The sequence below is a fragment of the Corythoichthys intestinalis genome, chromosome 12 (genome assembly GCF_030265065.1).
Source record: "Corythoichthys intestinalis isolate RoL2023-P3 chromosome 12, ASM3026506v1, whole genome shotgun sequence".
Taxonomy (NCBI): domain Eukaryota; kingdom Metazoa; phylum Chordata; class Actinopteri; order Syngnathiformes; family Syngnathidae; genus Corythoichthys; species Corythoichthys intestinalis.
The window spans coordinates 35,393,270-35,420,538 of NC_080406.1; the positions used below are offsets into that span (position 1 = coordinate 35,393,270).

Below are 27,269 nucleotides of genomic sequence, written 5' to 3' on the forward strand. Positions count from 1 at the left end.
ATTTTTATGGACAGAATTTCTAGGCGCAGCCGAAGCGTTGAGGGTGTCCGGTTTGGTGACCTCAGCATTGCATCTCTGCTTTTTGCAGATGATTTGGTGCTGTTGGCTTCATTAAGCCGTGACCTCAAACTCTCACTGGGGCGGTTCGCAGCCAAGTGTGAAGAGGTTGGGATGAAGATCAGCACCTCCAAATCCGAGACCATGGTCCTCAGCCGGAAAAGGGTGACATGCCCTCTCCGGGTCGCGGATGAGATCCTGCCCCAAGTGGAGGAGTTCAAGTATCTTGGGGTCTTGTTCACGAGTGAGGGTAGGAGGGAGCGGGAGATTGACAGGCGGATCGGTGCAGCGTCTGCAGTGATGCGCACTCTGCACCGGTCCGTTGTGGTGAAGAAGGAGCTAAGCCAAAAGGCGAAGCTCTCGATTTACCGGTCGATCTACGTTCCTAGTTCCTACCCTCACCTATGGTCACGAGCTGTGGGTCGTGACCGAAAGAACAAGATCCCAGATACAAGCGGCCAAAATGAGTTTCCTCTGTAGGGTGTCCGGGCTCTCCCTTAGAGATAGGGTGAGAAGCCCGGTCATCCGGGAGGGGCTTGGTGTCGAGCCGCTACTCCTCCGCGTTGAGAGGAGCCAGTTGAGGTGGCTCGGGCATCTGGTTCGGATGCCTCCTGGACGCCTCCCTGGAGAGGTGTTCCGGGCATGCCCCACCGGCGGGAGGCCCCGGGGACGACCCAGGACACGCTGGAGAGAGTATATCGCTCGGCTGGCCTGGGAACGCCTTGGAATCCCGCCGGAGGAGCTGACTGAAGTAGCTGGGGAGAGGGATGTCTGGGCTTCCCTGCTAAAGCTGCTGCCCCCGCGACCCGACCCCAGACTAAGCGGAAGATAATGAATGGATGGATGGATGGTTTTTATCATTCAGCCTGAATCACAACCACGTTAACAGTTTTAAACCAAAACAATTGTAAATCTATTCAAGAATTCAACAAGTTAAGATTATTTTAGTAGAGAAAATCACTCACCTCACATTCACCAGAGAAGTCCACCGACGCAGTATAGCCACTTATTCTACCGACTTACCCTTTAGACATCTAGCCTTATATGTGCAAAATAGTATGGGTGTTATGAACATGACTTCAGGTTTAGATTTATTGTTTCAATTGTATTAATAGTCCAAATAGTCATTTTACTGCAAACAATGTTCCAAATTAAAGGCGCACTTTTGGGCTCCTTTTGGTGATCTATAAATTGTCCCTGACTGTCAACTTTTTCCATTAAAAAAACCCTCAGAAGAATACATAATGGGGTAACCATTCTTTCATTCGTTCATGTTCTATGCCACTTATCCTCAATTATTTGAATCTAAATTAAATCAAATTGTGCTACAACAGTGGAAGTAGTTTCCTTAGAAAATGTACTTCTCTGCTCTTCTCCACTTTGTTGCTTAGGGAACAATAGCCATTATGTTTTCCATTAAACATATAAATGTTTTCATAACCTTGAATTTGTTGAAAAGTGGTGGGTGGCTCAAGATTTCCACCAATACTTGAAGGTGAGTATTGTTGATGTAAACATCTACTGTATGTGAATTCCTGAAAATCCAAATACAACTTGATGGCATTTCACTGCACGTGGTTATTTAATTTCACACTTGATAGGTGGCCAGGCACTCCAGGGACCTAACTATTTGTGCAAGAAAAAGTCAATTTTACATAAATATGTCAGCTGTGTCTGACAATTGAGTTATAGAGGGCACACCTGACACATGAAGCCAAGCTCCCCATTACAGTCCTTTGATTAAATACAAGATTTGAATACTGGATCGTTTTTTTTGTATTAAAATACATATATAAAAAAATGCAATGCAGATTCATTTTATTTTTCAGAGATGGTGAATTGTACCGTATCATAATGACTGTGTCTTAACATGTTGCCAAGCACATGTAGCTAAGCCCACCAACACAGATACAATCATTATTAGTGAAAACCGACCATTTGTAAAGGCAGAATGAATTAGCACAGCTCTTCTCTGGAATCAATTTAGACAGCACAGATGTAATAATGACCGCAAGTAATGATGCTTCATATTTCTGTCTGAATTATAGTTAAAAGGTTTGCCCAGCGAGTCATTTTGGAATCTCAAGTGGTATGTGCCTGTAGCCTGACTCATTAAAATGAATGACTCCTTCGAAATTCACAATGTAAAGTTTCAGAAATGTGTGGCGAGTGCTGACCCTCGTGGTCATTGTCTTCCATTAACGGCAATAGACGTCCAATTGATTGAATATTATCACTGTCAATGGCAGCCAATTAATACATTTCAGGAACCTAGCCCTTGGGTGTATAAATGGATATGGAAAGATCTGTGAAAATGTTCATACTGTATCTAGGTTTAGTTGAAGATGAATCGGGAAAAATTAAATGAGAAATATGTCACTTTTTTAAATGTCATTTTCAATTTTAATTGAGAACATTTTAAGTATGAGTGTCTGTGATTTAATCCATATAATATCTCAACTTTAGGGCAGCACTGATTATTCGTCAATGAATTAATTGAAACTACAACAATTTTTTGATGGTTGATGAATTGTTTTGAGACATTAGTGACTTACAAAAATGTCCATAATTTTTTTTTTTTTTTTTGGTGCCTCTACTCATTGGCTGCCATTGACGGCACTCGATGTGTAATGCATTTTGACTGGGAGAAGTCAAAATGCCTCATGAGCATTCACAGCCAGTCCTCCCAGTTTAAATGAATTGAAAGTCACTGGAGTAAATAACAGACCAAAGGGAATGGTATAAGTGCACAATACTCATTAGAATATAAATTACATCTAAATAAATTGAATGTACTATTTTATCTGATGATTTTCCTTGGCAAACCATCATATTTTTAACAATTTTTATTAAGTACAGTACAATCGCTTACGGCGGAAAAAACTCAGGTGACTTGAAGTTCCGCTCTGAGACCCCTAATTTAGCCAACTTTCAAAATTGCCCAATATGCATGTGTGATACATCATTGGAAAGCTTAAAATCTAAATTTTGGGGGGAAAGAAACATTTTGAACAGGAGGGCATTTAAAAAAAAAAATAAAAAATTTTTTTTAAACAGTAAAACCCTATCTGGAGGTGAGAGCACACGAGAGCAGAATAACAGATGGCATGACTTTAACGAGATATTATCGCATACTCACCTTGTTTTGATCCAAAAACTCCATGTAGCATGTATCACTGAGTGTCAAGGCACAGCTGTAAGTAGCCACAGCTGGATTTTGGGGGGATTTTATGGGTGAAACATGTTAAAATAACAAGGGTCTCACATCGAGGAGTGGTCGAGATTTTGTTTTTCACATATTTAACCTTTAAAACGTTTTTTTTTTCTTGAATTTTTTTCTGTTTGGACCAATTATTTATCATCTAACATATCAGAGAAAATGCGACACTAACAAAATATATATATAATTAAGCGATAGTTATGAGGTAGATAGCCATGACTTTTTTACAGACGCCATTTTCTTCATTGTGACATAATTTGTTTAAAAGTTTGAAATAATAATTTTTTAAAGCCGTTTTTTTTTTTTTTTTTTTTTTTAAAGGAAATATTAGACATCAAATAATGATTCTAAGCTAAAAATGACAGACATTTTGAACAATAAATATAATTAATTACCTTTGTTTTATGGCTGGGTTGAAACAAAAGCGGTCGTGCGACGTCTGTAAACGGGGGTTTTCAGGGTAAAACGGACAAATTAAAAATAGTTCGGGGGCTCAATGCGCCATGAATATGCTATGGCAGCATATAGACATATTGTTCTGTCAAACACAACAGTTGTTTTGGCTTAAAATACAGCAGTTTCTTTTAAAGAGGAGTGCAAGAGCAGAAACTGCTTTTTCAGCCTTGTCTGTGTTTTCCGCCTTACAGAAAAAATCTTTCTTTCAATTGAAGGGGATGGCAACGGCGATGCCTAATGGCAGAAACAATTATTTGGATCTGATACTGTATTTGTAGTGATTTTAAGGCCATTTGTTGATCAATCCTTAAAAAACAAACTCGTTCTTCCTCTTTCCAAGATGCACCCCTTCCATCAGTGTTGTTTTTGCTAGCCCTTTTAGTTATCGTCTTTAATCTTTTAGATGATAATACTTACTTAGTCATAGTTTAGTCATCCCAAAATGTGTTTGTCTTTTTCTAGTTTTTGTCGATGAAAACTCAGGACTAATGTCATATAGTTTTAGTTGACATTTACTAAAAATATTCTAGTATGTAAAATTTAAAAAGTTTATTCCAAAAATAAATAAAGGTTTAAGGTGTGTGCAAGGCTGCATGGCGACTGGAGAGCAGCAGCACATCACGTGAGTGACACAACCAGACACTGCTACGATGCAGGCCAACTACTGGAGGTGTGTGAAATTTCCGATTCTTAGATTATTCGCGATTCGGCCATGGAAGATTCGAGAACGATTCAAAAACATCATGTTAAGTAAAGCACACAGTCAGCGCGGTCTTCAGGACGCAATGAGGAACAGACCGAGAGTAAACCTCATTCTTGTCATTACCCGGGTAATGACAATGCTTAACTCACAGCTCTGGCTCAATTCATGCTGCTAGATATAAAAACAATAATACCTGGCTGCTGCCGACAGCCGCTACGAACTACGTCCACATAATGCTACGGTAGAAAATAGATATCATATGTATATAGAACTAGATGCGAAGTGACAGACTTGGCGGCATTAGCAGCACATGTATTGAAAAATAGATGCGAAATGAGACTTGCCAGTGGTAGTAAACAGCCGACATCATAAAGCAGTAGACTTCGTTGGAGGGCTGTTGTAGCGAACCTTCCAAGCGAACCTAATTATTTATCTAAAATACTCCTACATCTGCAAAATCTTGATTTGAATCTATCTTTAAAACAGTTTAATAACTTTCACATGTCGAAAGTAGACAGAAGGGAAATTATGGAATAACGGGAGCAATTTTAACAACTTTAATGGTTGATTCACAACATTGAATGAATTGAATGTAGTTTAAAGCTGCTGATACAGAATGGGGACTTGAGTATTTTAAATAGTTTTGAACTGAGAACTTCATACTGAAATAGTAGTTTATTTAAGCCTCAGAGGCTTTTTGTACATTTTTTGTAACTAATGTACGAAACATTAAAAGCAGCTAATACCTTGGGGGGGGGGGGGGGTCATCAATAACCAATTTATAATCGAATCGTAGCCTCTGAATTGTAATTGAATCGTTGGGTGCCCAAAGATTCCCAGCTCTACTAACTACACATATAATATCACACATTGTGAACATGTGACGGAAAGTATGGCACATTTTAGTACCATGTCAGCAAGACTGCCTGTTTTTGTCTGTTTTAGTCTGCCAAAGCACATTTTTAGCTCGTTATCGTCATCATCATGAAAAAAAATTTTCGTTGACGAAATATTTTCGTTTTAATCATCGTTGACGTAAACAACACTGCCTTCCACCAAATTTGACTGCCATGCAATTTATAGTCACCAAATAAAGCAGTGAATCAGTCTCGACGCACCCTGCTAAACGAGATAATGGGACTGTGGAATTGGGACACACACACTCAGGGGCGCAACACCCACACACACACAGATGCACAGAGGCGGGCGATTAGTGGACTCCGGTGCAGCCAGTCAGAGCGCCTGAGCAGCCGGGGAGGCTGAGGGATGCTGCCGGTGGTGGGTGGAGGGCGGCGGTGGCGTTGCGAGGGGGGGCGAGGCTGCGCAACAGTCCCAGTCTTGCGACATCCTCTCTCGAGACAGCACGCGCGTGTTTGGTTCCGGAATCTGCTGAGCAAATCACGAAAAGCATGCTTTTGTAGAACTTTGAACCCGCCATGCTGCTTAACTTTGGAGCCGACGCACGGCGCGCTTTTTCCGAGAGGTGATCGACGTCTGATTGTCAACATGTGGCACCCGAAATATTAGGAGCACCGAGTCCCCAACTCTTGTTTCCCCTCTCAGTGATGGAATGAAGACGAAGCCCATCATGGATGATAAGTCCGGCAAGCTCATCCTGGTTCCCATCTTGGCTGTGCTTTTTGTCACGATAGGTTACCAGTACATCTGTCCCGCCGGCGGTCATTCGTGCCCGCTGAAAAACGGAGACGCGCCACGGGGGGTGAGCCTGCTCTCCGTCGGCTACCAGGACGGGGACGATTTCGCGGACCAGGACTTGGAGGACGACAGCCCCGCTAAGCTTCCGTCCCAGTTCAACTTCACGCAGCGAGACCTGGACCGACGCGTGGAGTTCAACATGAAGGGGGATGACGTGATCGTGTTCCTGCACATCCAGAAGACCGGCGGCACCACGTTCGGCCGGCACCTGGTGAGGAATATCCGCCTGGAGCAGCCGTGCGACTGCAAAGCTGGCCAGAAGAAGTGCACCTGCCATCGGCCGGGCAAGGACGAGTCGTGGCTCTTCTCTCGCTTCTCAACTGGATGGAGCTGCGGGTTGCACGCCGACTGGACCGAGCTGACCAACTGCGTGCCTGTCATCATGGATAAGAAGGAGGTTCAGAGGAATAAAAGGTAAAGCTAACTTTATTTTGTTAAATCTAATATTTTGCTAAATGACAAGTTCATCTTTCGTCATTCAACTTTAACAAACAACATACTTTATTCAAATGTTCTTATTCCCCCCTTTAGGCCTAGCGACTAATTTTGGTCAATAGTAATAATAATAAAATATTTAAATATGATCAAATATTATTAAATACTTTTTTAATTATTCATGATTAACTATTGTAATTTATAAAATATATGAATATTTGTCATTTATATATTCATAATTTTTTTAAATTACATAACTAAAATCGAAAAGAATACAAACAGAAATACACTGTTATGGCCCACAATAACACTTCGTGTGTCTTTGTATTTAGCTCACTGGCGGCCACTCACAAAGATGTCCAATTCATTTGAATTAGGAGGACTGGCTCTTAATTCTCATGTTTTGGTGCCACTACACGTCCAATCAATTTTTACTTCGCCCCTTGCAGTCAAAATAGATTGGATGTCTAGCACTGTCAGTGGCAGCTAAAGAGTTCAAAGTGCCCTATAAAGGGTTAATTTAACGCTATAGTGTGAGCGCAAAAGATTCTCATTGTGCCCTGTGACTGGTTGGCAATCACTTCAGGTGTGTATCCTTCCTCCTGCCCATAACTGGGATAGGCTCCAGCACCCCACCACTCCCATGAGGAGAAGTTGTACAGAAGATGAATGAATGGACATTTGTGTTGTCTTAACTTTCACAAAGACTGATTATCCAATAACTGCAACCTGAGAGAGGGGAAAAATAGTCTTTCACATTCAACATTCAAACTATAAATAGACAAAATATTCTGGTCCTCATGTGCTCATCAGTCCCACACAATGAGGCTCTGAGCTGTGCCGCTAATGTTATTCCATTGCTGCTCAAGTCTGGCCCATTAACCAACTGTATACAGGATCCCCTCGCAGTGATGTTATTTGCCCAGATGTGTTTAAGCATCCCCGGTGTTTACTCTAATTGCCAATAGATCAGCGCTCTACTTGTGCAATTGTTTTAAGAGGCTCTACATCCTAAACACACACAGACTCAATGAACTATGAGCAGTGAGTTATCATGTTTCATTGCCATAGATGATAATAGGTGTCCAATTTATTTGAACTGGGAGGGGCTGGAAGCAAATTAGGTAACAGTGTTTTCATTAGAAAACTTGAAAAGCCTGGTGACCCGCTAGGCTTATAAAGCCTTGAAGGAAACCTTGGGTTATATATTGATATACTGCAATTTTTTTTAAATGTAACAAATCATTGTGAAGGTCATCATGAGCCTAGGATTTTGATCTAAAATGGCAACTTTAAACCCGAATGACCATTTTTTTGCTCAATTTCCTGTATGGTGTTTCAGACATTTTTGTTCGTCCTAGACATACTGTATGTTAAATCTATTTGATGTGCAGCGGTAAAATTAGTGGTGGGGTATTTGTTCCCTGGAGGCTATTGAGGGAGTTTGTGGGTTCATATTAGGACCCATTTAAAATACAGATAAAATATGTATCCTTGTCAAAATTAACAAGTTTCCCAGCTTGTTGAGCCTCCAAAAGGTTAATTCATTGTAAGAAGAATAAGAAATCAGCGTTCCTAGTTTTATGTAATTTATGTTGTATTTTACTATATTGTGATAACATAACTCACCATAATCAACAGCATAAATCCCACTTTCTTTGAGTTTCTGGGTTAAAATCTGGACTCTGAACTTTCTTTGTAAAATATTCAAGTTCACTCTAAACTTGCATGTTTTATTTTTTATTTTATTTTATTGTGGGCACGGGGTACTCCGGCTTCTTCCTGTATTTTGAAACATGCATGTTAGTGTAAATTAGAGGTGCCCTATAAGTTGATCGCGAGCAACTAGTAGATCTCAAGGATAGTGTCAGTCGATCATGTTGAAGTTTGAAAAACAAACAAAACAAAACAAAAAAAATAAAAAATTATTCAGAGAGAACAGATCCCTGCATAAGCAGCCAAATTCAAAGCATCACCATATTTGGTAGCGTACGCACACCACCTTTTATCTCATGCCCCAAAATAGAGATTGACCGATATGGGTTTTTCAGGACCGATACTAATACATATTATTAGTAGTTGGAAGGGCCGATAACCGATTTTTGGAGCCGATATTCATTTGCAGTAAAAGTGTGAAAATTGGCGTAAAAAATTGAGTAATGCAAAAACTGAACTTCATTGAAATGCTTATAGCATGTTTATTGAATTCCTCTGCCGCTTGGGGGGTAGAGTGGTTCAGTGGTAGACTAGTCATTCCCCAACTCGGAGGTTGTAGGTTCGATTTCTCTGCCCTGATGACCTCGTCTAAGTATCCTTAAGCATGATACTAAACCCTACATTGCTCCTGGTGCTGCGTCACATGTAAGTAGATGAAGATAAAGTGTAACTCCATTTACCATTACCATTTAACCAATTAGAGGACAGGGTTAATACTAGTGCAGGAGAGAGAGGTGCGGCTGCATCTAAGCTGAAATAACCTAGTTTTTTAAATTGATTTTTTTCCCCCACATCAGCCGGTCAGATTACAAAAAAGGCCGATACGGATAAATGTCAAATTTTCAAAATCGGCGCCGATAATCAGCCAGGTCTATCTCCACTCCAAAATCAAGTGCATAGTTTTCGTCTCAACATTGGTATGGACAATACAACAGCATAAGATGCATGTACACTTTTTGCTGTTGACAGAATATTAATAAAACCGAACAGATTATAGAAGGGGATCAGAGCCTGATTTCTCATGAATTTCAACTTAATTAATTGATAGGCAAAATGATCAAAGCAAAATAAATCTGTATTGACTTGTACTAATTTTTATGTGTATTGGTTCACGTGATACAATGTTCCATTCAAACCTTTGATGTCAAAAACTAGTAAAGAAGCATTTTGAAGTCCCTTTATTAAAAAAAAACTGGGAGCTATCCAAGTATGATTCCACTTTTGGGGGACACCGGAGCACTCCTAGACTCAAACTAAAGTATTGTAATAAAAAAGAGATTTGGGAGAAAAAAATCATTAAGAAAAAATCTGAGATATCCCAGGACCGATCGATCCACTTTTGAGGCATCCAAAATATTCTCATGAAATTCTGATGTGTAATTTGATGTGTTTCACTTTTTAAAAAAAAAAAAATTAAAAATTAAAGTCAGTTCATGTTCATTTCAGTGTCCCTCTGAAGTGGACCCATTCTTGGGACTTGCACTCTGAAGCACTCGCGTTGTATTACTGTAATGCACATAATGGAAACAATGATCTAAATGAGGGTCGGCTAGCTTGACTTCGTTGTTCCTTGTGGAGGCTGGCCTGACCGCAGCAGTTTTTCAGGTTAACAACTACACAGAGATTCATGCTATGCTAACTCTGATACAGGTCGGACATTTAGTAGCAAAATTAGTGGTGTTTTCCCCACTTCTACAACATTGATGACTTTTTATATTACTTACAGTAGCTTGTGCTGGCCGAAAAAATTTAATATCCCTCCTCTTCGAAGGGGGTGCAGGAGGCGGCATGTTGTATTCCTGTCGGCGAGCTTGTGTGAGTGTGTCTGTGTGGCGGCAGAAGGTGGGTGGGGGTTCAAGTCATCAGCCGATCAAACGTGTGTTTGAGGGGAAAAAATGGATTGGCACATTAAGCAAGCGAAGAGGGATACATGTAATACTGAACATAATGAAAATAGTTCACTTAATTATGGTACGGTCTATTCTATCCATACAACATATGAAAAAACAATCAAAATTACCCATATAACTGAACTCATTGTATAATGCAAATAAGGTGGCTTAAACATTGGTGGGGACAATTTGAGCATCCTGAAAAGTTGATAGTGTTATGTCTCTACCGTCCCTATGGAAACCTATGCCCTTGCCCAAAATGTCATCATTCTTTCTGTTGTTGTAATATCGCCTACCCTGCAAATTTCAGTTAGTAGAAGTTACTGCGAAATTCTCATTCTGACCTCTGTGGTCTTTGCCCTCATTACCCCGAAAGTTAATCACCTCTTCTGTTTCATATTCCGAACATATCTTGCAAGTTTGATGATAATCCTTTTTCTTCGTTCTTAAACGTGAACACAAACACATAATAAAGATATACGGAACCGAATACATAACCTTCGCCTTCAGAAGTTTTACCTACTAGTGGAGGTAGTAAAGGTAGGACGTTCAATCATGTTTCTTTGCCATTGGATTCATATTTTGATTGACATAAAGGCAAACCAATCAAGCTTCAGCAGAGGAACCACTGTCACAGCCCCTTTAGCCTGTCACCCACAGTCCCTGCATTCTAGACTTTGATTGACATACATGATCAAGTTGAATCACCACTTGCACGTTACAACACATGCAGCACATCTAACATTGTCTGAATTAATTTTTGGTATGAATCCCGGGGCAAAAAAAAAAAAAGTGTAAAAAAAGTACATGATCTAAATTGCCTGGTGGTTGTGAAGTGTGAATGGTTGTATATTGAAATGTATTTTGCATTTGTTGCACACTGCCTCTCGCCCAAAGTCAGCCACCCTGTGTTCCAGTTTCCCATGAATCAATAACCTAACATTCATGTTTTTGTAATGCGGAAGGCAGTGTGACTACTGCAAACCACTCGGTCGCTGCTCCATATTTTCACTGGATGATTACATCAGCTAAAATCAATAGTCCTTGCCTTTAATGGTACTGGCCATGAAGAACGTATGAAAAAAGCTTGTTTGACAATTTTGACTACAGTGTGCTAAAAGAGACATGTGCTGCCAAAATTGACTGCAGTGCATCCATAAAGATTCATGAGCCCAAAAAGTTTGTAACAGTAAGTTTTTCTCTCAGCAGAACTGCCGTATGCTTTATTCAGTGCATCTGCAAGTCTTTAAAAAGCACTACACATTAGGCTAGTCATAAAATGACGCATTAAAGCTGCATCAGTCCGAGTTATCTCCTAAAACGGAGCTACATGCGCGCATATCCGATTAGAAGGGGAAAAAAAGCACCACCGGAAATCTTTTCAAGGCAGCGAGAACTTCCCATCTCTTGTTTTGAAAGCTACAATCGCACGCTGATGTATGAAAGAAGAAAAAAAAGAAAACAGGCACGCATGATTTATTTCTACTGCGCCAAGTGTGTTTCCTCCACTCACAAAAGTGCTCAGTGGATGCGACAGCTCTTCATTTCACAGCTGCAGCTTCCACTCTGCGCTCGAAGTCCTCCCGGCCCCCTGTACTTAAATCCCGCGGCATCCATTCCGAGGCCATTCTGCCTTCTCGTCCTCATCCGGGACACATTATGAGATGACTAATAGCTTTATGCGCGTATTACCTTGGTAAATCAGCATATTCTGCTGTAATGCAGCAATTAAAAACTCTACAGTTAGTGTTTTCTCACATAGTTGTCAGGTGCCTTTATTAACTTAAGTGCAAAACTTACAAGGTTGCTACTTGAGCGTCAAGTTTACATTGAGAGTATGTGAGTATGTGTTTCTTGTCAAGTAATTAAAAATCAATTGTCAATCAATCAAAAGTCATGTAAATTGTGTTTTTGTTCTTTATTGCATCATTGTTGGAATATTTAGTAACCTACATATAGCAGAACTACATCTTTACAGACGGCACCTGTGTCAGTCATAGTACCATTAATTAGAACTTAGTGGCGCCAGCATTTTTTTCTGCCCATTTCGAATGCAAATAGAACACGTAACAACACTAGTTACCTTTGTTTTACATACATTAAATAATGTGGTTAGCATCCGTTGTATTCCATAACGTTTTTTTCCAATATCTAATTGCTTTCGGGTCAATACTGTAATGTGAAGCATCCTTTCCCTTAGGAATACACCACGCAGCAAACGGCAGCACATGAAAACTCCGCCACAGATCTGTCAAGAGTTTGCAGTGGGTGACACACGGTGGTGTCAGTCATAGTAAACTTAATTGGTACCTTCTGGAACAAGCTGTTATTTTCCCAAAGGGGAAAAGGATGTTTATTTAAGGTGTGGCATATTAGAAAAAAAATAATCTTGATATTATTGTGTTTGTATGTTTAGCATTGACTCGCCATTTGTTTCTACATCCGACGACATGCTCGAAATACGACGATTTATGACATCAGGGGTCGCGTTAACCGAATATTTTCCGTCGTTGACCGATTTTTTAAAACGGTGACGGAAAAAACTGAAGTCCATCCGTCATTTTGACAGGTTGCAATTCACATCCCAGACCACAGGGTGGCGAGTTAGCATATTAATTAGCTATTGTTTCTCTTGATGCATGACGTCGTTGGCCTTACTCTGAAAAATGTCAAGGCAACTGAGTGTCCGAAGTTTCTTCAAAAAGCCCCAAAACGACGATGGTGTTGATAAAAGAGGTGAAAAAACAGGGACTGCACAAGCGGGCACGCAATTCAAGTCCATGCGCACCAGGAGGAAGGTGTGAAACTACGTTCAGGCCACAGCAGGTGAACTGTTAATTTCATTGTTCCATATGCTACATATGGTAGGCTACCTACCTTCTGGGGCCACAGTCAACTGTTTTTGTCACTGCGGAGAAAAAGTTACATATTCATCTGCTTGATGTGTGATGGCATGGTGTGAATTCTCTGTTAAGCTTGTTCGGACAGAATATTAATTTAAAATGAATGAAAACTAGATACTATTGAATATGTTGAAGCGGTATGCAATGTTAAGAGTCTTGTTAGCTCGAATTGCTGTGTCCAGCCACTGTAGCTCTGCTGCTCTCTGTGAACTCTCTATTCAAGCCGGAACACGCGCGGCTCTTAAGTGTCTCTGTCACGTGACTGTGTCGTAGCCGCTAACGCGCTCGGCCAAATGGACACACAAGTACGGAAGGTGAATTATGCCGAAGAAAGGGTCACCACAATGTCATTATCATCATTTTAAAAATTTATGTGACGGGTAAAAATAGATTATGACCGGATTTTTATGACCCTGTCAGTCAAAATGACAGACAACGAAAAAGTCTAGCGCAACCTCTGTGACAGCGCCACAGTTTTTGCTTTCCCGCAAGACGGATGCACGGCGGATTTTCTCGAGGGAAATCAATATGGGTTCCAAGAATGTAAGTGCAGGTGGTGAAACAAGAAAAAAGGTGACACTTACTATTGAAATGAAGACGGAAATTATAGAAAAATATGAGCGGGTGTGTGCATCCGTGAACTGGCTCGACAATACGGCTGTAGAATGTCTACGATCTCGATGGTCCTCCTCAGACTTCCGTTCGCCAGTCGTTATAAGTTAAGGTGACAATTATTATTGTTGGAACATCGGCAAAAAATCGCCAGCTTCGTCAGGGTTTTTTTTAGCATTTATTTCAGAACTTTTGCAACACAACATGCCTAGTTTTGGAGTTTTTCCTTGCCGCCATGGAGGGTCTAAGGATGGGGGATGCCAAGGACATGAACTCATCTCATTCATTTACTGTATCTGACTATGTATGAAATTGACCCAAAGCCCTCTGAGACAACCTTGTTGTGATATAGGGCTATACAAATGAAATTGAATTGAATTGAATACTGTCCACTGCAGCTGAACATGAAAAGTGAAAGTTAAAAAGTCCTTTCTCACTCTGTCAAGTCAGCCATGCGGTGCGTTCAGGTACACCACGCAAAATACATCCGCCACATCAGAACCCAATTCGTTACATTATTACAGGTATTATTATTATTACTATTATTATTCCGATTTTTATTCCTAATGTATTTTTTTGCTCTGTGTAATTGCTTTTTGTAAAGGTACCAGCAGCATTTATTCAGGATTTAGAGTAGGTTTTCCGGCTGTTGAGCGAATTAATGGAATTATAATGTATTTTTATGGGAAAATCCTGCTCGACACACAACCCTTTCGACTTACAAACAAGGTCCTGGAACGTATTAACTTCGTATGTAGTGGTACCACTGTATTTATTTTTTTCTATGGTCATTATTCCCATTTTTCAGCATCTCATTTAACTCATTTAATGTCTTATTTTAGAAAAATGACAATACTGCAGGTGCTTAAATGTAGTGCCATCTTGTACAGTCAGTATACTGACTGGTCAATTTTAAGATCGACTTCAAAGATAAAAAAAAAATTTTGAGATGGTTCTCGGTGATCAGTTGTCATATTTATTTGACCTTATACATGTGCAGATGGAAACTGACTAGTTTGGCAGATTGTCAAAAGTCCCTCAAAACCAGTAACTGTGTTGGTGGTTTTTGAGCAGTTTCTTACACTCCAAGTGAGGTTAACTGTAAAGCTAAACTAGCTAAACATACACACACACACACACACAAAGAAAATGATACCTATTGTGCACTAAAATACAAAGTTCATTTCATTTTTCAAGTGCCTGCTACCTTAATGCTACTTATTTCATAATGGTCACGGTAGACACATTGTATAAAACCTACCAGCTAAAAAAACGACAACACAAGAACTAGTTTAAAAGAAATAAATAAATTAAAGAATTGAGATCGCAAGATATGAAAAAAGTTTTTTGTTGTTGTTTTTGACCAGATCGCTCAGCCCTACTCTACACTTTTCTGAGAAGCTGATAACTCAATACGGTGAGTCCTACGACACTAGGAAATAATTCGACACTTAACAATAGCAGTAAAACACCTAATTACAGTGTTAACCTTTTACACAAAGCCACCGCAAGGAATGCCAGCATCAATTCAGTCTACACGCCCACTCCCACCCTCCAAACCTGTGCGATGACTGTTGGGTTCAAAACAATTACAAACAGCAATGTTCAACAAAACAGAGCAAGACATGTAACCCACACAGAACACTGAAAAGCCAGTTAAATATTACTGACAGTATGCTAGCTTATTACAGTCTTAAAATTTGAACTTGCTCATAAGTACAATTACATATTTTTACATAAATTTAAAGATATCTGATTATTTATGCTATTCAACCCCTTCTGGTTACGTTAGATACTTTTATTGCAGCATTACTTGATGCTTTCACATTTTTTACATGTCTGATGACAATTCAAATTAAAAAAAAAATGTCATAATTGTTGTATTATTTTTCATTGTCATCATCAAATATTGTGCTATATTGTTGTCATGATTTTAAAAATGTTGCCCAGCACCACGTAATATCTTCACGCTGTTAACTGTAAGGTAAATCCAGCTTTACAGGTGTGACCGCAACATTTCCGTTATTTAGTGGTGACACATGGCGATATCAATCACAGTAAAGGTAATTGCAACCTAGTGGCACCAGCTGTTGGGGGAAAATGAGTTCTCTTTCTGGAGTGGTGTTTATTTTTGCTGTGTTAATTACAGTGAACAGAGGTTGAATAGAATCAAGGCTAAGCAGTACAGTCTTTTTGTTTCAATGGTCAGATTTGATTCCTTGTTTTGCCTCTTGGACTGACAGTACAGGCGCTCACCTCAATGCCTCCTGAGATGCAAGAGAGGTAAGTGCAAAAAGGCGCGTGATATTGGCTCCACCTTCACCACAATCTATTGGCCTTTTCAGCTTGGGCGCGGCCAAACTGGCCGCACTACCTTTGAAAGGTCAGGCGTGTCACAAATGATCAGTGTGCGTGTCCTGCGGTGTGGCTCCTCTGGAGTGTGCTGTCCATCAGCGCGGAAGTGAAGCACTAAGTTTTTATGTTTGTGTGAGAAACACACCTCTTGAGGTTTTGTTTGGGGGTTGTTGACAGCAATGTTTTTTCCTTTTTTTTTCTTCTTGGTGATCTTGGTGATTTAGACAAACAAGGCACTCAAAATTGTTTACAATCTCTTAGTGATAATACTGAGTAATACTGTGGGCTGAAGATTTTAGCTTTAACTGTACACTGAAATCAAACTATGTGCTGAGAAATGTTGGACGACTTGTCCCAAAAAAAAAAAAAAAAAGGATCACAATTTAGTTTAGTTTCATTCAATATTTTTTTCCCCCTCCATTATTTAGTTTAAACTTTGTTTTTATGCTGTTGTTTTTTACTAGGGAGTTTTTATACAATGGCGTCTGCCATTAAGCTAGCAAGTGCTCGGGAAAATGAAATATATATTCTTATTTTATATTCCTATTTTAATTACCGCTGCCAGTAGGTGAAACGAAAGGTTTTCGATTTCGTATGTCTGTTTGTTTGTGTCTGTTTGTTAGTACTCAACTATTATTTGTATTGTTATATGAAATGGAAGAGAAGACTAAATTTTGGGGTTACAAGGTCAAAGTTCACGAAGGTCAGAAAAAGAATTTTACGATAACCTGATAACGGATTAGCCTATTACCAAATTTGCAGGGTAGGTGACATGATGATTACCATAATGTTAATTTTGAGGATTTTTTTATGCCGTTGGTGTTGTCTGTATGCAATTTGCTAATTGGGTAGTCGATTATTAATGGCAGCTCTAATTCACACTTATGGACAATTTTGATTACATATAACTCATTTACTTCCATTCACGGCAATAGATGTCCAATCCATTTTACTGGGAAGGTTTACTGCAAGCCCCTCACATTCAAAGTGGATTGAACACTCATCACCGCCAATGGCAGCAAATGAGTCGACATTGTCGGTTTGCATGTATTGCTCCACCTGTTGAAAGTCCTTTGCTGAAAATGGCTCTTAAATTTTATTTTCACTGCCATAGAGTAATTGATGAATTGTTGCACGTCTTTAAAGGTTAAATGTGCCTTGACCCGAATTGTTGCTGATAGCTGTTGTAATTTCATGTTGGCTTTTTTTTTTTCTTTTTAAAATAGCATATACGTTGTAATTTATGCTTAAAACGGATACAAATTGGTCATTAGGCCAATTCTTTTCTCTCATACATATTGAATGCCTAACTCAAGCACGAGGACACTGCCTGAATATAACAAAATACAATACAAATGTTCATGATACCAGCTATAATTCAAGTTTTTAGGTGGTTCCTTGTCGTAATTATTTGCATTACTTCTGACAATATCTTTATCTTTATGGTCTGTAGTCTTGCTGTCATTACTTACGTGCTTCAACAGTGATATGCCCTAATCCTTCACTAAATAACATATTTCCTAATATTTTATTCATAATAATTGATGCAGAGTGGAGCTCCATTTACTGTGTAGTAGTTTCAACTTACGATTCAGATTGTTAAATCATGCATGTCTGTTCACCAGACCTAAGCCGTTATGCTTATCACTGTTGGCCTCCTTCCTCCCATCACAATGTTGAATGGGGCTATCATTATTATTAAATCACTTTTAGTGCACTTACTGTAGCACAGTCCAAAGGAAATTCTATGGTTGAACATAATCCGTCCTGGAGACACTGGACGACCTGTGATATGTTTAAAAAAAAATGTGTGCAGTTATGTTTGAATAGCTGACATATGCCCAATTGTTGTTGTTTTTATTTTAAATACATGCCTATCATTATAATTTAACCTATAAAGATAAAATATAATTGCCAAGATTCACATGGGACGTTTAAATTATTACCTACCATTGATTCGGGTTGGACAAGGGTACTCATTTAAATATTTTGAAATTGGAGGGTTGGGATCAACTCCAGAGTGTTATTGGGGTCGGTTTGGTTCTGTTTTTAAATGCTATTAATTTTGTTTTTTATTTGATTTATTCATTTGAAATATTTAAATAATATATTCATATTCATATAAGAATAATGGGCTCGACACATGGGAGGCGACGTCGCTAGCGTTCAATATATTTTCTATGGAACAGAGCGCGAAGGCGTGAAAATGGCCGACCCTCTTGCGGCGAAGAGCAGTCGTGCACGTACACGTGCACACACGGACCAGCGATGCGATATAAGAAAATAGGAAATGGTTCTATTTCTGTCGCTGTTGCTTAGCATTACAACCAATTGGAAACTGATTTATTAAACAACAAGTCAGCTGCGAGGATATTGGCCAAACTGCAAATTGACATCCACATGTCACTTTTTGTCAACATTTTAGCAGTGTGCGACCTACACATACTTTATGATACCTACTGGCATAATTTCCGGGACATAAATTAAAAAACCAGCAGTATGGAAAGTTGTTGGCTCTCAGAAAAGACTGGAAAGTAATAAAATTCCCTCCAAATTCATAGCCAATCAGAGATGAGCAATGACACACAGGCAAAAGGGCGGTGCGTGTTGCAGTCGCTTGCAGCTGCAGTCGCGTCGCGCCCCATGTGTTGACTTTAAAACTCAACAGCGATGACTTTCATATTTTGCCATCACTCATCCCCACCTGTGTGTCTAGCCCCTAATATTAACTAGAGGAGCCCTCTGGGATAGCAGCTCTCTAAGATGGCAGACCTCCCACTACAAATTCAAAGCACCACTGTATTTGGTAGAGTATGCATTCCCTTTAAGTATGAAGCAATTTATGGCGAATTTCGTTTTCTGACCCCTCCCACCTTTGACCTTATTACCCCCAAATTTAATTACCTCTACAGTTTCATGTTACAAACATATCCTGCTAATTTGATAATAATTACTTTATCCATTCTTGAGTTTTCATGAACATAAAAATATAGACTAACAAAAACAACAGAACCGAATAAATAACCTATGATGCCAGAGGTTTCACCTACTGGCGAAGGTAAAAATGCAAGAATTAAAAGTAGGGAAAAAAACACATACAGTGGTACCTCTACATATTAAGTTAATTCGTTCCAGGACCTTGTTTGTAAGTCGAAATGGTCGTATGTCGAACAGGATTTTCCCGTAAGAATACATTATAATTCCATTAGTTCGTCCCACAGCCCGAAAACCTACTCTAAATCCTGAATAAATACTGTTGGTACTATTGCAAATAGCAATTACACAGAGCAAAACCAGTTACCCGTATTGGCTCGAATATAAGACGTTGTTTTTTTTTTGCATTGAAATCAGACTGAAAAAGTGGGAGTTGGCTTATATTCGAGGTCTAGACATTATACCCATTTACAACGCTGGATGGCGCCAGATATCATTGAAGCGAATGCTGAACTTGAGGAGTCATTGTCATGACTGATCTCAGCTACTCTCAAGTTCAACCAGTTTGCATTATTTTATTGCAGTGTTTTTCCTTATTCAGATATGTTTCAAGACTACAGTTAGTTAGACCTCACTTTGATGGTTAATGCAGTTATGCAATTTTGTTGTTTTATCACAATAGATTGGTTTATTTATATTTCAAAAACCAGAAGAAATTCATTTTACGAATGTAATTGCACTTTAGTTTATATATTTAAATGTTCAGATATTAAGATTTGAATGAGGCAAAATAACATGCTTTTTCTCTCAAATATATTTAATTTAATTTAATTATAATCATTTATTTCAGATGTACTGTAATTATTTTCTGTATAAAAATTAATTTGGTGTTGAAAAAGTCTTTTTTTCAAACTTGAGTCTTGAAAAAGAGGGGGTCGTCCTATAATCAAAATCCGCCGTGCGTCCGTCTTGGGGGAAAACAAAGAAACTGCGGCACTGTCACAAATCTGCGCATTTCAAGCATGTCATCGGATGTGGAAACAAATGGCGAGTCAAATTTTACGTCTAATATCAAAAAGATCAAAGGTCGAAGCGATCGTATGTCTAGGTGCCACTGTATATATACAGTGTACATATATATAAATATATAAAATTATTTTGGGGGGGGGCGCCCTCATATGTTCAGGCACCTTTAGCATCCGCCTTACTGGCCTTTTGAGCCCACAGGGCTGCCTGTGAGTATCAATATATCGATAACAAGGATCGATATGTCCATCCTAAATAGTCACTTGCTCCACAATGGGTCAAACAGTAACACACAGAGGCGAAATCAAATGTTATCGATACAAAATTTGATCCACACGATATGTTTCAGCAGCATTGATAGACGAACAAAATACATTTTTATTGTTCAACAAATTTACAATCGATCATGTGAAATTGATCAATTGTTTTTATCCTTACAGGACTCTGGTTTGGAATCACTGCTTTAAATGCTCAATCTTTCAGCATAAATGCAACTGTTTATGAACATTTAGGACAATAAATACTTGTATAGAATAAATATATAAAGCAAAAAGTAACATGTAATCAGTACATTTAGTAAAAAATACATGTATATAAATTCTAGACTGCAAATGTTTTCATATATTGAAAACACTTCTTTGAGAACGACGTATTAGTAAAAATATAATGACAAAGAAGGTGATAAATACCCTCTGTACACAGATGAGGCTGAAAAAAGGAAGTGGAAGACATTTAAAGTTCATCTAGTACTTTTATTTCAATGATGTGCTCATCACAATGATGGGATTTTGGGTTTATTACGTGCGGATGCGCGTTTGCAGACCTTGGCGTTCCTGGGACCGGAGATTGCTTTTTTGTGTGCGGGTCATTAATTCAAGTCCTCATTGCTGGCAGCTCTCGCAGTAATCCAGTCTTGTTGTTAATTAAGTGCTACCTTTATTGAGAAGGCAACAGCAAAACTGTATGTCAAGCACTTATTCACTGTCATGACAGGGAAGTGGCCTCCAGGGTAAGTGTTTACACCTAGATAAGACATTCTTTAGCTGGGAAGTGATGGAGCCAAAACTTCAAAAAATAAATAGTTTTATTATTTCACTGTGTTCTAATGATGGTGCAAAGAAGTTCCAGTGCAGTGGTGAAGAGTTAGTGGTGTTAAAATGCTACACTTTTGTGATGGAAAAAAACAACAACAAATAAATTATTTAAAGGGAACCTCTGACTTAAAGATTTAGATTTTTAGGCTCTAATAAGCACAGTTGTTCTATTTTACTAAAATATGTTATTAGAAACCCATAAAATATTGCCATTGATTTAAAAATCTATAATGTCTAGTACATGTTTTGACCTACGGGGGGCGCCATGTTTTATGTGCGCAATGAACGCTCTGAGTGATGACGTAGTTTGTCACTGTCACTTGACGAACACTACCGGTGTTCTGAAATTTCTTGCTACGCGGTAAGACAAACACATGCGCACATCTGTTAAAAGCGGCGAGTACTTCCTATTTGTGTTTTTAGTGAGTCTTTTATTACCTTTTCATAGCCTCAAAATACTTTTTGCATGTGTGTCCTTCTCATATTTTTAAGCATTGTTTTCTTCTTGTAGCTTTAAAGCAGATTGTTGATATGTTGACCACATGAGTCACATAGCATATTTAAACCACTCTAAATTGATATTACTACGTTTAAGTATTTTCTTAAAGGCATCTTTAGTAAGTTCTGTTTGTATGGATCTAAACAAAACAAGCTGAAAGCGCACGGTATTACTTTGGGTGTCAAATTTGCCTCTTATAGGACGTTTTTTTCTGTATGTCCATTTTGCTTTTTCTGGCCGTTTTGTGAAATATCGATAGTGCTGTCATGCTCATGTGCTGAAAAGATGACATGTTTATGTCACTAGAGTCATACTCTGGAAGTCCGCCAGTGTAACCCAGTGACGTCAACAACAATGGCTACCAACTAGTTCATCTAATTTTACAAATTGTATAAAAACGAAAACATCAAGAGGGGTTTTAATATAAATTTAACTCATAATAACGTTTATTTTCTAAGAACTACAGGTCTTTCTATCAGTGGTTCCCTTTAAAAACCTTTTCCACCTTTAATTTGAACAGAAACCTGTACAATCTAAAGAACACCATACCCTATAGCTAGTTGTGGTGGGTGCAGTATTATGTCAATAAGAATTATGAATAGTTTGAACCATCTGCCAGTGTTAACTCAAAATCCATATACTTCTGCTAGAAAAGAAAAACTAACAGGGAAAGCTTACTACAACAGTTAAGCATGGACTTTAAATGGTTACAAGTGTGTTAGGGCTTAGGGTGTATGTCACCATTTTCATGATGATACAATATTAACTCTTTGACACTAACATGACAATTGCAGATATTACAGTCTACTGAAATTCGATTCAATGGCCTTTGAACATTTCTGACAATTTTGTTACAGAAATACTTTTAGAAATTTGTATGATTTTAAACAAAACAGTATACCCAAAAGATAATGATGTTGATTGATGTTTTATTCTGGATTGATTTGATTGGATCGTTGCGTAACCAGTCACTGTATTGATCCAAATTGATGTATTGTTGCATCCTCAGTAGTGGCTCCTAGTTAATGTTTTCAGATGTTATGGGTCAATTGTAACCATAGCCAAATCATTACTTTGGAATGGTGTGCAGACTTGTACAAATTAGTCCCCAGCAGCAATTGTGCATTGATTTAAACACCTTCCTTGGAAATCATATCAGACTGCGGAATACAGGACGAGGTGCAGAAACATTACATTTTACATGTAGTTTTCATCCTGGCACTGATATAATGGCACTCGCCACTGGCCCTGCTTGTTATGTCAAGAGAAATGGCATTTCTTTGAGAAAAAAAAACTGCTTTTTTAATGCTGGAATTGTCTCGTTTCAATGCTATGCTCTGCACTATTGAAGTTATTTTTTTCCGACACATGGTCAAGTGAATAGCTTGCACAGTACTTACATATTTCCTTCGATATCACGTCTACCTCAAACCCAGTTTTTGATGAAAGATTTTGCACTTTATAAGTAATGCAAATAAATCTACAAAAGGGTGAAAAAGACCGTAGACTTGATAAGTCTCGATTCTTTGTTAAAAGAGCAAATAAACGGGCAGTTAGCATTTATTTTACGTAAATATCTCAAATGTGCTGCTAGTCTTTAAGCCAATGTGGCACCGCCTTATCACCACAAAGAGCTTTTTACGTTGAAAATTCTTGTGAATAAATGCTTAAATCCCTGAATTCTTTACAGATATGAACGTAAAACAGTCTCAATTCTTGGTTAAAAGCAAAAAAAACGGGCAGTAAGCATTTATTTTACATGAATATTGCGAATTATAACGCCAATGCCGTAGCCGTTCTCACACTGATTTTTTTCCCACAATGTTTCAAAATGCATGCATGGTACAAAAAATATGATTACCTTGAATCCTCAAACAAATCACTCCTGAGACAATCCTTGTTTGTATGCGGTACAGCTTTCGTACTTTTTCAACCTTAATCCGGCATTGGATCGCTGCATGGGTTTGAGAATAACTGCGACAGACTTCGACCGTGGAGTGTGGGACGGCCCCCTATTTGAAGGCGTGACGCAGTGTCTGGGGAATGTGTCCCGTCAATATCATTATGAAGTCTATGCAAAGACATTGCCCCAAAATGTACTGTATAAATATTTTTTTAAATGCAATTGAACTCCTGTTTCCATTAATGGTGAGAGGCATCCAAATTCATTTGGGATGGGAGAGCTGGGTGTGATAAAAATGATTACTGCCATCACCTCACAGTCAATAAGTATTGTACGTCTATTGCTATCAATGCCAGCAAATGAGTTAATAGAAGAAAAATGTCAACCAATTTGTCTGGTCAAAAAAAAAAAAAAAACATTTGGAAAGAGGTTGGTTGCCTCTTGATATCCCATCTGGGTCTCTTTTAAAGCTGCTTGGGCAACAATTTTAGATGAACAGCAGATAAAATGATATAACGGCACATCACATCCTTACACCTACACGATGAAATTGCTCCTTCATCAGCTATTCCCATAGCAACCAAAACAAGAAGTGCTCTTCACCGATAGAAAGGTTGTGCGAGTTTAACCAGGAATGGAGGAGCTGTCTATCAATTTAGTAGAGTGGTGTTTAGAAACACAGACCTCCAGCATCGTGCTCCCTCACCATCTTGGCATATTATTCAAAGTAATCTGCCAGTCAACTCTAAAGTTAAAATGTTGAATTGCATGATTGTTCCGTAGCGTCTCAGGCAATTACCTACAATCGTGACTGAAAAAATTGAACCCAGAGTTAATATTCACAGGAGCCTGATTCGACTCACCTTTACAGAAGCTCTATATTGTATTTCAGTTGGATGTTCTGTTTACTTGGCTGCAACTTTATTGATTTGCTTCACTCCAAGGGGTCTTCTTCATCCGTGCGAGGAAGCTTACTCTCTTAGGAATGTGAAACAAAAAGACAAGTTAACGACTGTACCTGTGTATATTTTATGCTGCAGTGTAGAAAACAAAACTTTGTTTTAGTCATGCCAGCATGAATGATCCTCGTCAATGGCACTGAAACGTGAGCATTCACAGCCAGTCCTCCCGGTTTAATTGAATGGGATCTAATTCTTCGTCATTGGTAGATATGTAATTAATTTTTGGTCACTTGTTAATTTTAAGGTACTTACAGGTCAATTCCTGTTGATTTTGGGTCACTTCCTGCACATTTTGGGGCATTCTGAGGTTATTTCTATACATTTTGGATAATTTCCTGTTGATTTTAGTGCATTTCTGGGTCACCTTCTGTAGATTTTGGGGTTTTTTCAAGTCAATTCTGGTTGATACCAGGCAATTTTGCTCATTTTCATTTTCCTATTGTAAAGATATGGGGCCATTGGAAATAGATGTGGATGTTTTTGTAAAATTTTGGATGAAACGATACATTTTAAAATTCCAAATTGTAATGTTTTTGCCATTGGAAATGAATGTGTCTTTCTTGAGCAGCCACAAACTTAGATTTGTACAACATCCCTACAACAAATGAACAAACAACGAGGAGTACATGGCTGGTAACAGGTGGTTACAGCATGCGTTCTCACTAGGGATGTCCCGATGGCATATTTTTACACCTTTTTAATTTTAACATGAGTTTAAAAAATGTAATAGACTGTACTGTTTACAGTACTTCCTCCTCCGCTTTTTCCGGGAGTATTGTAGAGTATAAAACGTATATATTTTTGTTTGTTTTGGCAATGCCATTGTATTTCTGAATTACTTGTTACTTTTTAGCCCTTATATATATATATATAAGGGCTGTCAAAATTATCGCGTTAACGGGCGTTAATTAATTTTCTAAAATTAATCACGTTAAAATATTTGACGCAATTAACGCACTCCCCCCGCTCAGACAGATTTAAATGACAGTACAGTGAACTGCTTGTTAATTGTGTTTTATGGAGTTTTGCCGCCCTCTGCTGGCGCTTGGGTGCGACTGATTTTATAGGCTTCAGCACCATGAGCATTGTGTAAGTAATTATTGACATCAACAATGGCGGGCTACTAGTTTATTTTTTGATTGAAAATTTTACAAATGTTATTAAAACGAAAACATTAAGAGAGGTTTTAATATAGAATTTCTATAACTTGTACTAACATTTTTCTTTTAAGAACTACAAGTCTTTCTATCCATGGATCACTTTAACAGAATGTTAATAATGTTAATGCCATCTTGTTGATTTATTGTTATAATAAACAAATAGTCCTTATGTACTGTATTTTGAATGTATATATCCATCTTGTGTCTTATCTTTCCATTCCAACAATAATTTACAGAAAAATATGGCATATTTTATAGATGGTTTGAATTGCGATTAATTGCGATTAATTACGATTAATTAATTTTTAAGCTGTAATTAACTAGATGAAAAATGTTAATTTTTTGACAGCCCTAATATATAATATTTATCAGGGGTCGCGTTAACCGGAAATTTTCCGTCGTTGACTGTTTTTTTAAAATGGTGACGGAAAAAACTGAAGTCCGTCTGTCATTTTGACAGGTTGCAATTCACACCCCAGACCACAGGGTGGCGAGTTAGCATATTAATTAGCTATTGTCTCTCTTAATGCATGACGTCGTTGGATATTCTGTCAGAATATTGTAGCGTCACCGGGGTCTGGCGGCGGCACTGTGATTGACACATCAACGCGAGGTTCTTATTGGTGCACCCGGTGTGCCAGCGCGTCATCCAATTGATGGACAAGATTGCCGCCTGTGTATAGACCCCAATCACATGACGTCACAACTCCGCCCCCTGACCGGAGCAGCCATATTGTGTGTCAGCTCGTCATGTTTACACATTACCGCTACGTACATGCCTCCTATTAATGCGTGTTTTTCTGCTCGTTAATATTAATAATCAAAATGGTGAAGGCGTGTGTGGCGGTTGGTTGCTGTAACAGAGAAGATAGACGGAGAGACTTGAAGTTCTACCGTATTCTGAGAGACCCGAAGATGAGAGCGAGATGGACTGCTGTAATTCGACAAGAAATCTGGGCACCAAACGATCACCACAGACTATGTAGTAGTCTTTTTATATCTGGTAAGATGCATTTAATATATATTTAGAAGATTTTGGGCTGACAACCACAATTAAGATCATTGTGTGACGTTGGTGATTGGGGTCTATATCGTTGCCTCCTTTTCTTTGGGGGCGGAGTTGTTGGCGGTAAGCAGAGTAAAAAGGGAGAAAAATACCACGACTTCCGTGTCTAATTTTTCGCCGCCAAGCAAGCGTTACAATATTAATTAAAAATGAATGAAAACTAAATACTATTGAATATGTCATCATTATCATTTTAAAATTTTAAGTGACGGGTAAAAATAGACTATGACCGGATTTTTATGACCCTGTCAGTCAAAATGACAGACAACGAAAATGTCTAGCGCAACCTCTGATATATATATGTATATATATATATACTCACCGGCCACTTTATTAGGTACACCTGTCCAACTGCTCGTTAACACTTAATTTCTAATCAGCCAATCACATGGCGGCAACTCAGTGCATTTAGGCATGTAGACATGGTTTAAGACAATCTTCTGCAGTTCAAACCGAGCATCAGTATGGGGAAGAAAGGTGATTTGAGTGACTTTGAACGTGGCATGGTTGTTGGTGCCTGAACGGCTGGTCTGAGTATTTCAGAAACTGCTGATCTACTG

At 38.7% G+C, this 27,269-nt stretch overlaps 1 protein-coding gene across 1 annotated transcript in view; it reads left to right on the plus strand.

Moving 5' to 3' along the window:
- The first annotated feature begins 5,783 nt into the window (after positions 1–5,783).
- The window catches only part of hs6st3b (heparan sulfate 6-O-sulfotransferase 3b), a 185,707-nt gene continuing 164,221 nt past the window's right edge, over positions 5,784–27,269 (plus strand). Inside the window, exon 1 of the mRNA XM_057851937.1 lies at positions 5,784–6,566. Within this exon, the coding sequence (XP_057707920.1) occupies positions 6,007–6,566 (560 nt within the window). The 5' untranslated portion in view covers positions 5,784–6,006. The remainder of the gene's footprint in view (positions 6,567–27,269) is intronic.